Here is a 19,039-nt window from a genome sequence, read left to right on the forward strand (position 1 = left end):
TTGCCAAAATTAATATAGAATTGATTTCAAGAACAAGTCTAGTTCACTTAAATACCTTAATATCATTATTGGTATTTTTAATTTGCTTGGCAACGTCGGTTTTTAAGTTAGTGAGTCACCTTGGGTCTCCAATAAATAGATATTTACATTCTTAGTTAAGAAACATAGGCTGCAGTGGAATGGCCTATAATTCCTGCAGTCTGAAGCCACAAAAGGTGGATAAGATCATCGAGAATCAAACAGCCAATGAAAATAACAACAAAAATCTATCCACCTGAATTCAGGTCTAACACTTTTCAGTACGTTAAATATCTGAAACCTCGTAGGAACTGCGAGGCCACACACGGCGGGACCACACAAGGTGAAAGGTCCATCCAAAGGGGACTTCAAGCCTCACCACCGCATGGGTTCGGCGTCACCCCTGTCCTATGGCCAAGGGTGGAATGCTAAGCAAGGCCCTTGGGTCTCAAGAGCACTTTGGGAGGATCAAACCTTAAGAATCCTCCCTCTTCCCGGCCAAGCCGTAACCTAGCGAGAAAAATGGGCAATTTGGGAGGCTTTCCTTTCCCTCCAGATCTCCTCGCATCGCCCTTAATCCCCACCATCAGCTTCCCAAACTGCAGCGGCCGTTACCTCCATCCTAGGAGCCAGAGCTTCGCAGACGCTTCCGCCTCCTCCAGCCATTTTGTCCCGTGGTCGGCGACGGCAGCACCTACTGCTGCCAATGCTACTGCTGCGGCTGCCGCCGCCGCCGCTGCCGTCAGGGCCTATGGGGGATGGGGAGGGTGGTGCGTGGGGGCGGGACTTCCGCGCCCTCTTCGGGAGCCAGGAGGCGGGGCCTCAGCAGAACTGGCCCCGATCCTGCCCACCAGACTCAGTAAATTGCAGCTCAAAGTTGATCTAGTATTGCTTAGAGTGGCATCAGGGGCTGCTTTATAATTTTCTCCTTTTCCCAAATACTTCCGTAGACTCTAACGAATAGGGCCTGCTTCTCATGGCAAGCAATGAACGTGGTAAGGAACACGAGCTCTGGGATTGGAGACTCAATAGTACCTACAATCCTAAATCTGATGTGAACATTAATGAGATCATACAAGGTAAGTGCACAGTGGATCTAGTGAACAAGTGATAAATACCTGCTGTCATAATTACTACCTTGACCTGATAGAATCCAGGACTGGAAAGAAAACGCAAAATGAGTTTATTCATCTAAGAAGCCATTGTAGGACCTCTTAATAGATTACGTCAGCTGGAAAATGACTCCAAAATTTTGCTTAGGATTGGTACAAAGGATGATGCAAATTTTGTCTTTCTCAGTATCTCTCTGAACTTCTCTTTCCTCAATTTACCCAGTAAATTAAAAAGGATTACTCCCAGAAAGGTCTTCCAGAGAGGGGCCCCAAGTTATTAAAGGGATTAATGGGGGAAAAAACCTCTAGTATTTGGGTTGTTGGAAACAGGACGTTAGGAAAAAAGTCCTGGCTACAGGTATAAATTATCACTATTTGTACCTCTTAACACAAGTGTCTTTAAGAATTTTTAAATTCTCCTTGAAAACTACAGGTGGTGTGAATGTGGGGACACTGTATCCTGTATATTATTTTATATAACAAATATATTCACTAAAAATCATGTTGCAACTTTTTGTAAATTAAGTACTTTGGTGCACTTGTGGGATCTGTTTTTTTATTTAACTTTTTTATAATTTTTTTTTAACATCTTGGGATCTGGTTTTTGAAAGGACACATGCACAATGAACACTCAATCTAAATTTTGTTAAAAATCTGGATCTTCCTATGTTCTGACAAATTTTAATCCCACAGCCCAATAATTTCCATATAAGAGACAGCAACTTCTCAACTGTTACTCCCAAATAGAGGTAAATAGCAGGGTTTTCGAAGCTATGTTTTATCTTCTTTCTCTGAATTTCATTTTCTTACTTTTTCCCCACTCCCTCTCAATCCTACTTTACACAAGATTGATAACTTCTGCCATATATACCAGTTGAGTCTGTGATTCTCCCTGCACAGGACTGACCCACTGTATTAGATCAGGCTGCCATAACAAAATACTATAGACTCGTGGCTTAAAAGCACAACAGACATTTTTTCATAGTTCCAGAGGCTAGAAGTCCAATGTCAAGGGGCTGACATGGTTGGTTTCTGGTGAGAGCTCTATTCCTGGATTACAGAGGGCCACTTTTTCTCTCTGTCCTCACATGGCAGCTGGGGCGGAGTGGTGGTGGTGGTGGGGATGGGGGGGTGGGAGAAGAAGAGAGAATGGGCAAACTCTCTGTTATTTCTTCTTATAAGGGCACTAATCCCACCATGAGGGCACCACCTCATGACTTCATCTAAACCAAATTACCTCTCCAAAAGGCCCATCTCCAAATACCATCACACTGGGGGCTAGCGCTTCAATGTACAAGTCTGGAGGATACAATTAGATCCACAGAACCTAGCAAATCAACCACCCAAGAACAGTAAGTATTTTTCAATTTGGAGTTTACAACCCAATAATTATTATGAAGGCTGGTTCTTGAGAATAAAATGAATAGTCTATATTAGTTTATTTAAGATTTTTACAGTTTTGGAAAATTTTTTCAGTATACAAACAGGCCAGTGAATCCTTACTTATAAAACAACCATTTGACACATGATAGTACAAAGACAGTTTGAAACCCAACTCATATTATTTTATGACCATATCGATTTCAATAGTAACAAATTTTCTTAAACATATTTAATCATGTAGCTTCTGGGAGATGGGTTAAATGATGAAAAAATGGGCGACCATGAACACAGCCTTTAATTTCATTTCCAAATTGGTGCTTCATTCTGTAGATAATATCCTGGATGTCCTCTTTTGATAAGTACATGGGTAACTGTCTAGACAGACGCACTGCTTCTCCCTGTGGAGAGAAAGCCATACATTTTACTGTGATATACCCTGAAGCAGAAAACAGGCTTTTACTGGCAAGGAGGAAGACAGAAAATTGATTATATTCCTTTATTATTTACTCACTCAACAAATATTTATTAAACACCAATTATGTGCTAGTCACTGCTGTAGGTTCTAGGAATACAGCAGAGAACAAGACAAACAAGATCCTTGCTCTTCTAAAACTGACATTCTAGTGCAGAGAAGCAGAAAGATAAAAATACAAAGACAATTTCAGCGACTAATAGTGCACAAAATTAAACTGGGCAACGTGATAGAGAGTGATTGTGTGATTAGGAAAAGCTTCCTCCAGGTGACAGTTAAGCTTCAATTTAAGGAACTATGATGCAAAGATGATGGGGAAAGAAAAGCATTTCAGACAGAGGGAACAGAAAGAACTGAATGGTCAGTGTGGGAGCAGCAGAGTTACTGAAGTGAAGAGATAAACGAGAAAAGGAGTTAGGCAGGGGCCCCATCACCCTTTGGGACAGGGTAAGCAATTTGGGTATTAATCTGAATGCACAGGGAAGTAACCAGAGGGTTTTTAAGCAAAAGCCTGACATTCGTTTCACATTTTAAAACAATCAGTCTGGCTACTTTGTGCAGTATGGCTTGAGGCAGGTCAAGAAGAGAAGCAGAAGTCTTGCAGGCAATCACTGCAGTCCTGGTGAGAGCTGTTTTTAAAAATTAATTAATTATATATATATATATTTTTTTATTGAGTGTAACATACAATATTATGTAAGTTACAGGTGTACAATATAGTATTCATAATTTTTAAAGGTTACACTTCATTTACAGTTACTATAAAACCTGGCTATATTCCCTGTGTTGTACAGTATATCCTTGTAGCTTATTTTATAAGCTAATCATTAATCCCCTACTCCTATATTGCCTCTATATTACCTCTCCCCACTGGTAACCACTCAGTTGTTCTTTATATCTGTGAGACTGTTTCTTTTTTGTTATTATATTCACTGGTTTGTTGTATTTTTTAGATTCCACATATAAGTAATATCATACAGTATTTGTCTTTCTCTGTCTGACTTATTTCACTTAGCATAATACCCTCCAAGCCCACCCATGTTGTTGCAAATTTTCCTTCTTTTTTATGGCTGAGTAGTATTCCATTGAATATATACCATATGATAACCTCAACAGATGCAGAAAAAACTCTTGACAAAATTCAACATCCATTTATGATAAAAACTCTCTAGAAAGTAGGCACAGAGGGAACATATATCAACATAATAAAGCCCATTTATGACAAACCCACAGCCAACATCATACTCAATGGTGAAAAGCTGAAAGCATTTCCTCTACCATCAGGAACAAGACAAGGTTGCCCACTCTCACCATTTTTATTCAACACAGTATTGAAAGTTGTAGCCACAGCAATCAGATAAGAAAAATAATAAAAGGAATCCAAATTGGAAAGGAAGAAGTAAAACTGTCACTGTTTGCAGATGACATGATGCTATACATAGAAAATTCTAAAGATGCCACCAGAAAACTACTAGAGCTCATCATGAATTCAGCAAATTTGCAGAATACAAAATTAATATACAGAAATCTGTTGCATTTCTATACACTATCAGAAAGAGAAATTAAGGACATAACCCCATTTACCATTGCATCAAAAAGAGTAAAATACCTAGGAGTACACCTACCTAGGAGTACACCTACCTGTACTTGGAAACCTATGACACTAATCTAAGAAACTGAAGATGACACAAACAGACAGATATACCATGTTCTTGGATTGAAAGAATAGTTAAAATGAACATACTACTCAAAGCAATCTATGGATTCAATGCAATCTCTGGTGAGTTTTTGACTAGGGAGATAGTAGTAGAGATGGAGGGAGTTATAAAAGACTCCTGACATGAGTTGGAGGTAAAGTCAAGACTTGCTGATGGACTGGTTATGAAGGATGCAGAATCAAGGATAATTTTTGGTATGGTAGTGCTGTTTTCTGAGATAGGGAAGACTGACAGTTTGGGGGTAAAATAGCATTAGTGAAGTTGGCTTGTTTTAAGATTTTTTTTTTCAAAAACTGTTTTACTTCAAAGATCCTGAATGCTAACATTATTCTAACCACATACTCTCTCCCATTATCTTTCAGATCATCCGGCTTCCTTTATTCCAACTAAATCTATTCTTCTTCTTCACTTTGACCTTTAATCTCCTCAATCCTTCCTAATTCTCCTGGCCCACAAGCACCCTTCTGTCATCTTTCCATACTTCAGGTGTGAATAGTTAGTGAGGCATTAAAGATACTATCTCTAGCTTCACTTCCTGCATTCCCTCTACATTCCAACTAGAATCTAAGGGCAGGTTCTTACTAGAATCTAATTCATCTTTATATCCCTCTAGGATTAAACAGTTTCTTATGTATAATATGTGTTCAAATTTCGTTACTCACCCTTTTTTTCTTACACCATATTCCTCTTGCTAATCCTTACACTTGGATAAATTCTACCGAGCATTGTTGGAGAATCACAAAACTCGCTGGCTGGATCCAATACCAATATTAGCTCTTATGAGCCTTTAATGTCATTTGAATATCCTATTCTTCTCTAATCAACCTTCTCTTGAAGTACCTGCAGCTCTTAGTTTCACATCGTTTCCAATATACTCAAAACCTCAAGTGCCTCCCCAGCCTCTTCACTCTCAGCAGATAACCTCTCCTATTTCATCACCACATATATCATACATGACTTCTCTCAAGTTTACCTCAAAATATTTTTACTTTCACTTTAAAGCTCTTCCCTCGTCTGCTCTTGATTCAGAGAATGGTTTCACCTCTCTAAAGCTTATATTGTTAACTCATCTCCCTTCCTGCCTCTTCTGGAACATCTGCTCTTCAATCTTTTACTGTAAGACTTTTTCAGTGAATTCAATACAAACATGTTCTCTTTTTGTCCCTTCACCACCATGTAACTTGCTGCCTACAGTTTTCACCACTGCTCCCACTCTTTCACTATCACTACTACTTTTCTGTTATGGCTCTCTTGTAGGATGTAACTGCCATCTAGCAGCCACACCTGCTGGTCTTCTAGCAACTATACCCTATAGAGAATGTGATACTACTTATTTATTTTTAAGTTTCTTTCCTCCCTTGACTTGTATATCCACTCCTCCCTTGATTCTTTTTTTACTCTTCTATTGTTATCTTCGATTCATCTTATTCAGCTTGACCGTCAATGGAAGCATAACTATGGTTCTGACAGAAGTTCTCTTTTTTCCTTAGACTATCTTCCCTAAGAATCACATCCACTATTGCCTTAACATAATGAGAGGTACAGTATTAGTAAAAGTATTTGTAACTAATCCCAACCATTTTTTCCTCTTATTTCTGAAATCTTACTTCTTCCCATGTTGTTCTTTGATACACAAAACACTACCCACAACTCCCTCAACCTTTATTTAGTTTATACCAACTCCTTCACAAGAAAAGTTTCAGGTCCCTAGAAACTATCAGTGTTGAATTGCCTCCACAATAGGTTGGCAAGTTCCATAGGACAAACCTCTTGAAGTATTCACAGAAGCTACTGACTATAATCTTCAGGAAGGGTAAAGAATGGACTTTCCTGTTGAGGAAATCTGACCCTCAGAATTCACGGCCCACCATGATCACAGTCTAAACAAAAATGACTCATTTTTTAAAAGGAAGAAAATAAACTTTATTATAAAGTTCAAAATAACACGAGTCAACCTTGAGGGACAGAACCTCAATACAGAGACAATCACTATTGTTTTACCACCAAATGCCCAACACTTGGACATTTAAAACTTTATAACCTGCCTCCATCCTCTATTACTTTTGAATTTATTTTTTAATCCACTTTTACTTCTCATCTGTGGTAGATACTGCTAGAAAATGAAAATTTCCATTTATTCAATAATCTACATTTTTCATTCCCCCTCCCCTCTTTTGCTCTTGAAGAGATCAGGGCTTAAAATCACATTACAGTTCTTTTTAGACAAGTGTTTGGTATCAAGGTGGAGCAATTTTGAATCCCTTCTAAACAAAACAAAACAAAAAACTTCACAGAGTGTCTCATGCATAAGGCTCTTCCTCAATATGTATTCAAGAAATAATGTTATAGTAAGGATCCATGATAGAGTTTACCACAACCAGTCCATGATGTGAAACTTTTAATGGAATTTTTTTTTTTAAATAGTATTTCCTCTTGCAAACAGATAATAAGCCTTATAGAAACTTTACTATTTTGAAACCATTTACTATTTTATTAAGGAAAAGTTAAGTATCTTAAAACCTAGACAATCTACATAAGCTAATAATGCATACCTCTAAATAACTTATCACTTTGCGAGGTCTACATTCATAAACTTCCTTTGCATTTTTGTTTAATATAGCGTTAAGAATTTCTTTTAAATCCATCACTCCATAGAATGGAAGACAATTAGCCATTCCTTCTATTTCCAAGTAGTTTTCAGCAATGGAAACTCCTAAAGGAAAAAAATAAATAAAACCACATATATAGTTAGTTTTGTTTAAACTATATTCCAGAAAATGTCTATTAAAAACAAAATCACTGTTAAAATATTTAGTTAACCTTCATTAGAATTTAATAGAGTCAGGAAAAAGTTTTGTTCCTTAGTTGAAGAACAAATAATAATTTCGCATAGGATTTCACATTCACATTAAGTCGTAAGTGCTCAAGTGCTTTACATCATTTAATTTAATCTCAGTTACTGTTGTTCTGTTCCCTACATTTATTTAGAACATTTCTTACTTTGGAGAGAAAATGGAGGCCCATTATTATTTATTAAAATAAAACTGGTTTAAATGTTTTAACAACTGCTGCTGTTCAAATTCTAGCCTACTGGTTTAATATCTAAAAACCTGAATTATTTCTATGATTAGTTTAACTTAACAGGTTATTATAAAAATACTCACATAGTAACTTATTTTCTTCCAGCTTTATTGAGATATATTTGACATATAACACTGTGTAAGTTTACGGTGTACAAAGTGTTGATAAACACACATATAAACTACAAAATGATTACCACTATAGTAACTTATTAATATATTAGCAATTTGAGGAAATGAAACACTAATGTTTATTTTACTAGAATAATGTTTAAATCTGACATATTATCTATTATTTAAACTAAATAATTTAGTGATTAAAATAAAACTAAAAAGTAGCAACATGATTGGATATATAATGGGGTAAAATATCCATAACAGCATATATTCCCAAGCATCAAATTTGGCTTTAGAATGCATTTTATAATTTTAGAAAATAGCAGAAATTTGTTTTCTTTGGTTATATCTGTGTAACAGTGTTCTTAATATTGGAGACCACAAGATGTTACCTATAAGTACCTATAAGTAAAAAAACAAACAAAAAAAAGAGACAGTCCCATGTTGGTAAGTGGTAGCTATCAATGGAAAAATTTTAAAAGAGGAGTGATGTAGCTTGAAGAGTTTCAGGTCCTGAGATGTCAACGACCCTGTTCCTAACCTGTTCCCAGTTACAGACTAGTTCCTTGACCTGAATGGCAGATGAACTGGTGGTATACTAAACAGAGAAGGCATCCTAATGTTATTCCCTGGAAACAACTGGAGAATAATATAAGAAATACATAATCAAGTGTTAAGGGGTAAAATACAGAGCTCAGTGAAGGAAGACAAAATGAGAGTTTGAGCAACCAGGGGAACTTAAATGGGACTTGAAACAGGGTTTAGATAGGCAAAGAGGAAGTAGCAGAATATTCCAGTTCACATCTTTTTATACAGATAGTAAAATTTATCAGTCAAGAGACTTTTCACTGTTGTTGCTTCTATACCATTTACAGTATGATTTGACTGAAAAGTCTAATACTGTCTACATGAATGCTGGAAAATTATACACATTTCACAGAATTATTTGTGGATATGGGTAAAAAGTATATGGCAACAAACAAGGAAACGGAGCAATATTTTAATATCTGTGCTTGCAAAATTTAGATATGGAAAACTTAGAGACATTTGGAATCATGTTCAAGAAGTTTGCATAAAATTCTGTGAAATGCTTCTCAATTTCCCGAAAGTACTTCAATAAGTGGTTTGACAAGTTTTCAGTTCCTAAAATGTGTAATTCTTATTGATACAGAACAAAAGCTATTCTCATTAACAAGCAAAGTTCTTAGGGTCACATTCAGAATCTTTTTCCTTAAAGCCAGATGTATTCTTCCTCTTTCAAGTGCTTTTATCTAAAGATGTTTTATGACAACTGGCAAACTGCTGATCAAGTTAGTCCAGGGCTTCCCTGGTGGCGCAGTGGTTGAGAGTCCGCCTGCCAATGCAGGGGATGCAGGTTTGTGCCCCAGTCTGGGAGGATCCCACATGCCGCGGAGCGGCTGGGCCCATGAGCCATGGCCACTGAGCCTGCGTGTCCGGAGCCTGTGGTGCTCCACAACGGGAGAGGCCACAACAGTGAGAGGCCCGTGTATTGCAAAAAAAAAAAAAGAATCCAGCTACTTCTACCCGTCATGAATGTATGGAAATATGTTTTTTTAAAAAAAAAAAGTTAGTCCAATACAACAAAACTCTCACTAAAAGATGGAGAAATGGTCTTTAAGAAAACATGACATAAAAATTAATGAATGAAAAAATGGTTTTAAAAAAATGAAGAAAAAAAACGAATGCCTTTAACTTGATCTGTTACTGAGAAGAGAAATAATGCTGATGATAATCGAAGTAAAGTTAATTCCGATCAAATCAAGTCAGTTCGCAGATGACTGGCTTATTCATTTCCATATCTTTGGTACCATGCAAAGTACCTGGCATTTACAGGACTTAAAAACATTCTCTACAAGCTGAGAGCTGAAAGCATCTGTGACACAGAAACTTACTGGGTAACTCAAAAACAAACATGCTCTTGGAACAGGCAGGGTAGTTATCCTAACTTAAAAAAAATTGTTGTGATAACATCTTTCATGAAAAAAAAAAGTACCTGCCACCAATGCCACATAGTTAATTAGGAAAATAGATTAAGAAAAAAACATCTTGCTACACACACACATACACATACATAAACTCCTTGCTTCACACTTCAAATAAATTTTTAAAACGTCAGAAGTCCTGAGGATGAAAGATTTCTAGGAGGACCAAAAAAATGACTACAGGTCAGAAAGGGGGTGCTGGAAGAAAAGAGAATATCTGAACACATACCATTGCCAAGTACTATGCTGATTTACCTAAGTACCTAGTTTAGTGCTAACAACTTCATGAAGTAAATACATCAATTTTAATAGGAAATGAACATAAATTAGTTAAGAGTTGGTTTTAAAGGCAGATTGCTTGGGTTCATATCCTGGTTCTACCACTAATCTGTACCCTTAGGCAAACTTAGTTTCTCCATGCCTCAATTTTTCTATTTATAAAAAATGGGCACAGTAACAGAACCACAGGGCTATTAGAAAGATCAAATGAATTAATACATTAAATACTTAGACTACTGCCATGCACATAATAATTATTAGTTGTTATTGATGAGGTAACACTGAGGCCAACTGACTTTCCCTACAACACGTGTTTTTAAATGGCAGAGGTGGGATTTGGACTAACTCTTCACTCCAAATCTAAATATCCAGGATTGAGGTTAGGAGGAAAGAAGTTCTGGGTAGGTTTTCTTAAAACTGCTAGTCAATAAAGTTAAAGTTTGGAACACCAAAGCATTTTCTGTATATATTCCATTTCATGGTTTTGTACATTGTTTTTACTTATTTTCTTTTCATGTCTCTGTAAAACAATCCTTTAAAAATTTTCTACATTGTTTTGTTTTTGTACACTTTGGTCATGGCAAGTTTAGGGGAGGGTGGAGGAAGGGACAGTGGAATCACTCTTCCTGGTACCTTTGTGCTGCTTGATACCAGATGAAAGCAAAGTAATAGGACAAGACTGGCCTAGGTAGCTAGGGCAGAAGGCAGTTAAGTATGGAAACTATGAAAGAAGAGAGAAGGGGCCAGCCAGGAAAACCGAAGTCTCCTAGCCAGAAGAATTTTCTTTTTTCTCCCCACCTAGTGAATTTCCACAGTAAGCAAACAGTATTATGACAGGTTTTTTAGCAAAGCCATGGAATCAAATCATCCACTCTCCAAACAGTATGACTGTTGATGCTACACATCTAATTGGCAAAACAAGTAAATGCTTTTAAAAAAGGAAAAGAGATGTTTCATTTTGTTAGTCAATTCTAGTACCCTACATGTCTATTTCTGCTTCATCATCTAAGGAGTATTTAATAATTTAGTTAGACACTGCAGGCAGTTTGCATATTGTGACAAAGGATGGCAAAAATTACAATTACTTGATTAGTTATGGAATTGCTAAAATACAAGGCAATGGACTGAAAGAAATGCTAAACTTGCTTGTTTCAGGCAGAGGTGACCTTTCTGAAATATGACTGTTTTTACAAAGCTGACGCTGTACTTTTGGTGAGACAAAAATATACCGTGATATCTGTAAATTACGCAACTCAAAAGTAACTTTTGGAACAAGACTTATTTTTCCAAGTCAGGAAGTATTAAACCGCATTATCATACCTGGTATCAATTTTATCTTGAAACCATTTGCTGTGAGACGAGGATCGGACAGGTAAGATGATCCACTGTATCTTTGGTCATCTGCTGTCATTTTATGTAAAATCTCTAAATAATGAGATCCATTAAAAAGACTGAAAAAGAAATTATGGCCCTTTAACTTATTAAATACGTAAAGTGAAATAAGAGAATTTACGGAGAAAAGTTAATCCGACGTCCCTTTAAAAAGTGTTATTATCACTAACCAAAATACAAAGGTATAAGGAGCCCTGTGAGAAACTTTACCTTTTTACATTTCTGTTAATACTGCGTAGACCTACCATATATACAGTGTACAGAAAGGAGGAAGAATAGACACAAAAGACAGTTTCTATCTTCTAGAATGTTAGTTTCACAAACTAAATGTGAAATTTAAAAAGTACTCTCTCTATAATACAAATGAAAACTTTATTTATAAATAACGCCATTTTATACCTTTATTTACAAAGACACATTGTCAAGTTATTGATGTAGCCCATCCTGTGTAATAGTCTATTGCTAGTCAAGGTTTCTTCAATAAGAAGATAAGCATGTATCTTTTTCTCCCAAGAACTTATAAAAGTAATTCAGGACTTGGGAGAGATACCTCCAGTATACTATAGGCATGGTATGTTTGCCAAAGGTGGCATACGCTGAGTGGTACTAGCCCTAAACAAAATTTTGAGGTGGCCAAAGATTATCTAGGGCACAAATTAATGTTTCATGCTGGTTTTAGGCTTGGTCAGGTGCTTCCTAACATGTTATTTACAGTAATGTGTCAGTTACAGTTGACACCTATGTAAATAAGGCACTGTTCTATATTCTATCCAGTGCAGGATGATGAGCTGCTACTTCTTCATTAAAATCTTGTCCCCCTTGAAAATTAAATGAATAGATGATGTCTTTGCTTATCACCTCTGAAAGGTTGAGGACCCCACTGGCTATAAGAGCAGATATCATGGAGAGGAGAACTTTGGCTATATAGCAGATGTGTGCTGTCTGGTCTAACCCAACATTGAGAAGATTAATCTGAGAGCCGGGGGCAGTGGTAGTGGTGGTGATAATGATATAGTATAGAAATTAGTGGTGCAGGGTCTACAGTTACTGTCAAGATTGGAATGCTGGATCCACTGCTTATATACTGACTGTATGAACCTTGGTAAGTTACTTAACATTCTGTGTTTCAGTTTCCTCGTTAAAATGTGGATACGTCTCATACGGTTATTGTGACGATAAGATCATGAAAGCAAGGGGCTTGGTAAAGTTCCTATCATATAGTAAGAGCTCAATAAATATGAGCCATTATTGTTATTATTATTGAGCTCTTTGTATTTTATAATCTCTAAATTATATACTCCATTGAGAGATAAACTACACAACCTGCATTAGAACTCTGACACGAAAATTGAGCCCAACCCATAATTACCTTCTTTATGACTCAGTTTTTAAAAACTTATATTATTAACTGTGATGGGGATGTCATATTTCAGAAGAAAGGTGAAAACAATTTTGAATTAAGCTTTGTTGCTGTCCATGTTCAAATAAGAAAGATTTATTCTCAGGCCAGTATGGACCCCAAATAATAACTTTTATTTGTTTTTAAATAACAGAATGCCACAAAGAAGAATATTTTTAAAAACCTATAATTCATAAAGCACAAAAATATTTTTGAGATCTAAATGAAAATTTATGAATACCATTTAGAAAAGCAGTGGAGTATACAAATACACCCTAGCTCTTTTTAAGTGAAGAAAAAGAAAAGTACTGTCAGATTTTTGAACTGTTTTAATTAAGTCTAAGGCTGTATTAATTCTTTTTAATTCTTTCTTTGACAGTTTCCTAGCTGGTCTTAAAAGAATACTGTAAAAGACACTGGGTTTTAATTACTGTGATTACTATTGCCTTAATTAAAAAGATAGCTTTATCAAATTTTTTTTGGTTCTGGCCTGTTTTTCTTTCTGGAGGCAGGGTCTTTAACACAAGGGTTTAAATACATTTTTTAAATGATTTCTGATTTATTCTTGGAAGTCTGAAACAGAATGTTGGCCTCCAAAACAAATTGTCATCTTTTTAATTTCAGGTTTTTATCTCCTTTGTCATAAATATAATTTCTTCTACCTTTGTCACACTAAAAAAGAAATATTAAGTACAAAAAAGTAAAATGTTAGTAGATTATTTAACAGTTATTTGTTTTTACAGAAAACAATTTGCTCACATAGGATATGAAAAGGAAATACCCCCATTTTACAATCTATCATAAAGTTAGTTCACGCAACAATCATCAATGGATAAAACCATTAGATGGAAAGGTTATCGGGGAACTTTAAGATGGAACATCAGGTTGTCAGCAGCTGAACCCAGTGATAAGTGCCTTTTGATGTGATGAAATATGAAGTACATAGCACCACCTATTAAGCAGTCTTACCAGAAAGTAGAATCTAAATCTATTCAATCCTCCTGAGCTAACTTCCATTTAAAAATGGGAGAGGGAAAAACAAGTTAACCACCACCACAAGAAAGCAAGAGAGACAAATAGAGACAATGGGATATTCCAATGAACAAGCAACTAAGAATCTACAATACATTAACGGTGTGATATTAGAAGAGATTTAAAATACAAAGCAAAATGTAATGGTTGGACCTTGTTTAGATATAAATTAAACTTAATTTAAAAACTATAAAAAGACATTCTGAGACAATGAGGAACAATTCCAAGGAATTAGTATTGTGTAATGCATGAAAAAAGGCATTGTGGCTAAGAAAATGGCCATTTTAGAGAGAAACATACTGAAAATTCTAAGGATAGGAATCATTCTAAATCCTTTAGCAAAAGGAAAAACATACATGTGTGTATGTATGTATGTATGTATGTATATATATATATATATATACACCAAGGACAGACAGTAAATGTGGCAAAATCTTGATAATTGTTGATAAAGGCATTCATTGAATAATTCTGTTTTGGTATATGTTTGAAATGTTAAAACAAAGAGTGCACAATGAAGAAGAGTCATGGCGATCCAATGTCAAGACTACCCTGGGGAAATCACTAATGTACAGGGGGGAACTGAGCTTGATATTTATTAACTGCAGAAGTAAACTACCTAGAATATTTTAAAATTATTCATTTAAAAGCAATTCCATTAAATATTTGAAATCAAATTACAAAAATTTCTTTAAATAAATACCACTTTTCCCTGCTAGGAAACACTTTCAACTTTTTCCCTTCAATTTCAATAAATGTTCTTAGAGTAAAAAAAATTATATTACTTCACCATACCTCTCTGTTAATATAATTGGCTTTTCGAGTGGCTCTGCAGGAAGTCTGTGATTCTCAAGAAGTCTTTTAAATAGGAGAGCTTCTTCCACTCTGTATGGATTTAATAACATTATCTCTGTTTTGGATGTAATTAGCCATGCATCAGGAAACTTGAGATTGTGGATCAAGTAAGATTCATCCGTTTCTTCTAAGTCAAATTTCCTATGTTTATCAGAATTCTTTTTTAAGTTTTCCATAGAAAACGGGATCTGAACTTTTTTAATGTTTTGGGTTTTTTTTTCAATTTGGGACTGAAAGAGCTCATCAAGTTTTGGCTGATTAGATAATGACGTTTTCAACTTGTTCTGTGCCAAATTCCATGCGCTGGTGGGTTTTATCCTTTTTTTTCCATCTTTTAATGATACTTGCGACTCCTGTTCAATGGCTCTCTTGATTTGCCTATTGTATCTTTCCAAGTCTTTAGTAGCCTTCTCTTCATATCTATGAATAGAGATAAAAAAGAACTAATGAAGTCATAATGAGAAATACATTAACCATCCGAAGCAAATTTTATAAAAAATAAAGAGCTGGTATTCCAGGTTCAGTAACGACAAAGGAGTTCGTATTGGATTAACCCACCTTACTATAACCATAAGCTCTGAACAAAATACAGAAATCAACCATTTAAAATAGGCACTGAAAAGCAATGAAAAGCATGCAGAATTTGTAATGGATTCAACCCTTGAAAAAAAAGAGATCCACATTTATACCACTTTTACCCAGAGGGTAGTCCCCAGAGCATTAAGGAAGAGTAGCAAGAACTCAGTCAGAAAGCTGCACTCTTATTAGACTGAGTCATCAGAACACAGAACTCCCTGCTTCCAAAACAGCTGGAAATTGAGGGAGAAAATCCCGTGTGAGAATCTAGAAGAAAATAACCACTAGAAAGCTAAATAAGCTAAACAGAGATTTCAGTGGTTGCCTGCTGCAGGAGAAACAGAGTTTGGAGTTTAAATCCCACATAATTAGATGACTTGGAAAACACTTTGGGCTTTCAATTAAAACTGGAGGAGGGCTACATCTTACATCTTAGGGGTAAGGAAACAAAACAAAAACAAACAAACAAACAAAACAAAAAACTATGTTCTAGAACTAAGGAAGCTGCCCTAGGACTAACAGCAAAATTTAAACAGTCTTTGCCTAAGGAAGTGTAAAACAAAGTCTCCTTAAGCTCCAGGTGATCTGTCAGCAATTTAAATGCGTGGTAGAACAAAACCCAACACTTTTCGGAAGATAACAGAATCCAGAGTTTCTACAAGGTATCAACCACAATGTCCATTATACAAGCAAAAGTTACCACTCAAGCAATAAAAAAGGAAAACGTGAGTTATGGGAAAGAAAAACAGTGGACAGTAAGAACCAACTTCAAGATGATGATGTAGATGTCGGAACTGCAAAAAAAAAATTTTTTTAATTGGTCTTTACATATATTTAAGGACTTAAGAAAAAGATGATCACAATGAGAGACTAGAAGGGGTAATCTCAACAGAGAAGCGAAATTATAAAATGAACCAAATGGAAATGGAAATTCTAAAACTAAAAAATAGAATATCTGAAATGAAAAATTCACTGGGTACACTTAACAGCAGATAAGAGATGGCAAAAGAAAGGATCAGGAAATTTGAAGACAGATCAAAGGAAATTATCCAATATGAACAACAGAGAGAAAAATGATTGGAAGACTGAAAAAACACTTCAGTGACTTTGGCAAAACAAGCAACCTAACATATATGTAATTCGAGTCCCAGATAAAAAATATAAAAGTAATGGGGTAGGGACTTCTCTGGTGGCACAGTGGCTAAGAATCCGCCTGCCAATGCAGGGGACATGGGTTTGAGCCCTTGTCCAGGAAGATCCCATGTGCTGCGGAGCAACTAAGCCCACGAGCCACAACTACTGAGCTTACACTCTAGAGCCTGCGAGCCACAACTACTGAGCCTGTGTGCCTAGAGCCTGTGCTCAACAACACGAGAAGCTACTGCAATGAGAAGCCATTGCACTGCAATGAAGAGTAGCACCTGCTTGCCGCAACTAGATACAGCCTGTGCACAGCAACAAGACCCAATGCAGCCAAAAAAAAAAAAAAAAAGTAATGGGGTAAAAATATTCAAAGAAATTATGGCTGAAAGTTACCCAATTTGGATAAATGCAACATTTTACAGATTCAAGAAGGTCAGTGAACCCCAAGCAGGAAAAATGCAAAGAAATCCACAGCTTAAGTACATTAGAATCAAACTGCTGAAAACCAAAGATAAAGATAAAATCTTAGAAGTGCATAGGAGGAAAAAAAGATGATGTTACAAAAAAGGAGCACCACGACAAATGATGGATATAACTTCTCATCATAAGCAATGTAGAGCCAGATAACAGTGAATAACATCTTTTAAGTGCTATAAGAATCCAGGATTCAATTATATCCATAAAAATTTACTTCAAACTTGAAGATGAAACATTTTCAAAAAGAAAGCTGAGATCTGTTGCCAACATAATTACATTATTAAGAAATGTCACCACATGGAAACTCAGATGTATAGGAAAAAATGATGAGCACCAAAAATGGTAACTATGTAGGTAAACAGGAAAAAAAAAAAGATCTTTTGAAAAATTCTCTTATGTCTTTGAAAGATAACTGTTTAAATTTTAAAAGTAATATTTTAAAATGCGGTTTATTTTTACGTAGATGTAAAATATATGACACCAACTATGTAAAGGACAGGGGTGGTAAGTGGAATTATACTTGGAACATTTTTATAGCTTATGTGAAATGGTACTCTATTTTTTAAATAATTAATTAATTAATTTTATTTATTTATTTTTGGCCACGTTGGGTCTTCGTTGCTGCATGCAAGCTTTCTCTAGTTGTGGCGAGTTGGGGCTACTCTTCATTGTAGTGCACGTGCTTTTCATTGCAGTGGCTTCTCTTTTTGTGGAGCACAGGCTCTAGGCGCACAGGCTTTAGTAGTTGTGGCATGTGGGCTCAGCAGCTGTGGCTCGTGGCCTCTAGAGCACAGGCTCAGTACTTGTGGCGCACGGGCTTAGTTGCTCCGTGGCATATGGGATCTTCCTAGACCAGAGCTCGAACCTGTGTCTGCTGCATTGGCAGGTGGATTATTAACTGCTGTGCCACGGAAGTCCCTAAAATGGTACCCTATTAACTCTAAGTAGATTATGATAAATTAAGGATATATAATGTATTCCCCAGAGCAAAAAATAAGGCAAAGCCAATAGAGGAATTAAAATTAAATATGAAATTATATTCTTTTAACCCTAAAGAGGCTGCCTTTCTCCCAAAACAAGGAGGAACAGAGGAACAAAACTGAGAAGGAATAGGAAAATGGTAGACCAAAACACAACCATATCAATTAATACATTACATGGACTAACTATTGCATTTGAAAGGCAGAGTCCGTCAGACTGAATTTCAAAAGCAAAATCCAGAGATGTAAAGATGTGACCAACAAGGTGGAGTAGGAAGATCCTGAGCTTACCTCCTTCTATGGGCACAACAAAATTATAACTATTTACAGAGCAGCTATCGATTAGAATGAACTAAAGACTAGCAGAGATCTTCTACAACTAAAGATATAAAGAAGGAACCACAATGAGATGGGTAGGAGGGACGGAGTCGTGGTATATAGTCAAGACCATACCCCCAGGGGAGAAGACCCACAAACAGGAGAATGATATCAATCACAGAGCTTCTTTCCAAAGAGCACAGGGTCTGAGCTCCACATTAGGATCCCCAGCTCAGGGGTCCTGCACCAGGAAAGAAGACCCCAGAACGTTTGGCTCTGAAGGTTAGTGAGGCTCACTTTCAATAGAGTCAGAGGGCTGAAGGAAATAGAGATTCCACTCTTAAAGGGCACACACAAAATCTCACACACTCCAAGACCCAGGGCAGAAGCAGTAATCTGAAAGGATCTGGGTCAGACCCACCTGCTGATCTGGGAAAGCCTCCCAGAGGCAGGAGGCAAATGGAACTCACCGTAGGGACATAGATACTGGCAGTAGCCATTTTAGGGAGCTCATTCTACCATGTGTAATGCTGGTAAGCACCATTTTAGAATCCTCCCTCTAGCTTACTAGCTTTGGGATGCAGTCCTGCCCCAAGCCACCAGCCTGTCAGCATCAGTACTGGGACACCTCAGGCCAAGCAGCTAGCTGGGCAGGGACACAGCACCACACACCAGCAGGCCAGCT

General features: G+C 36.5%; 1 protein-coding gene across 6 annotated transcripts in view; it reads right to left on the bottom strand.

Annotated features, from left to right (window-relative positions):
• Positions 1–2,548: 2,548 nt before the first annotated feature.
• Positions 2,549–19,039, bottom strand: part of PMS1 (PMS1 homolog 1, mismatch repair system component) — a 99,023-nt gene continuing 82,532 nt past the window's right edge. For 2 of the 6 annotated variants that reach the window (XM_024733672.1, XM_024733674.1), the window contains 4 exons: positions 14,801–15,280; positions 11,503–11,633; positions 7,256–7,416; positions 2,553–2,911 (listed from right to left, as the gene is read on the bottom strand). In XM_024733672.1, the coding sequence (XP_024589440.1) occupies positions 2,747–2,911; positions 7,256–7,416; positions 11,503–11,633; positions 14,801–15,280 (937 nt within the window). In that variant the 3' untranslated portion in view covers positions 2,553–2,746. Of the gene's footprint in view, positions 2,912–7,255; positions 7,417–11,502; positions 11,654–14,800; positions 15,281–19,039 lie in introns of those variants that run through there. The other 4 variants (XM_024733673.1, XR_003001632.1, XR_003001633.1 and 1 more) reach the window with 4 other exon arrangements.

This window comes from Neophocaena asiaeorientalis, unplaced genomic scaffold, assembly GCF_003031525.2.
Source record: "Neophocaena asiaeorientalis asiaeorientalis breed wild unplaced genomic scaffold, Neophocaena_asiaeorientalis_V1.1 scaffold24, whole genome shotgun sequence".
Taxonomy (NCBI): domain Eukaryota; kingdom Metazoa; phylum Chordata; class Mammalia; order Artiodactyla; family Phocoenidae; genus Neophocaena; species Neophocaena asiaeorientalis.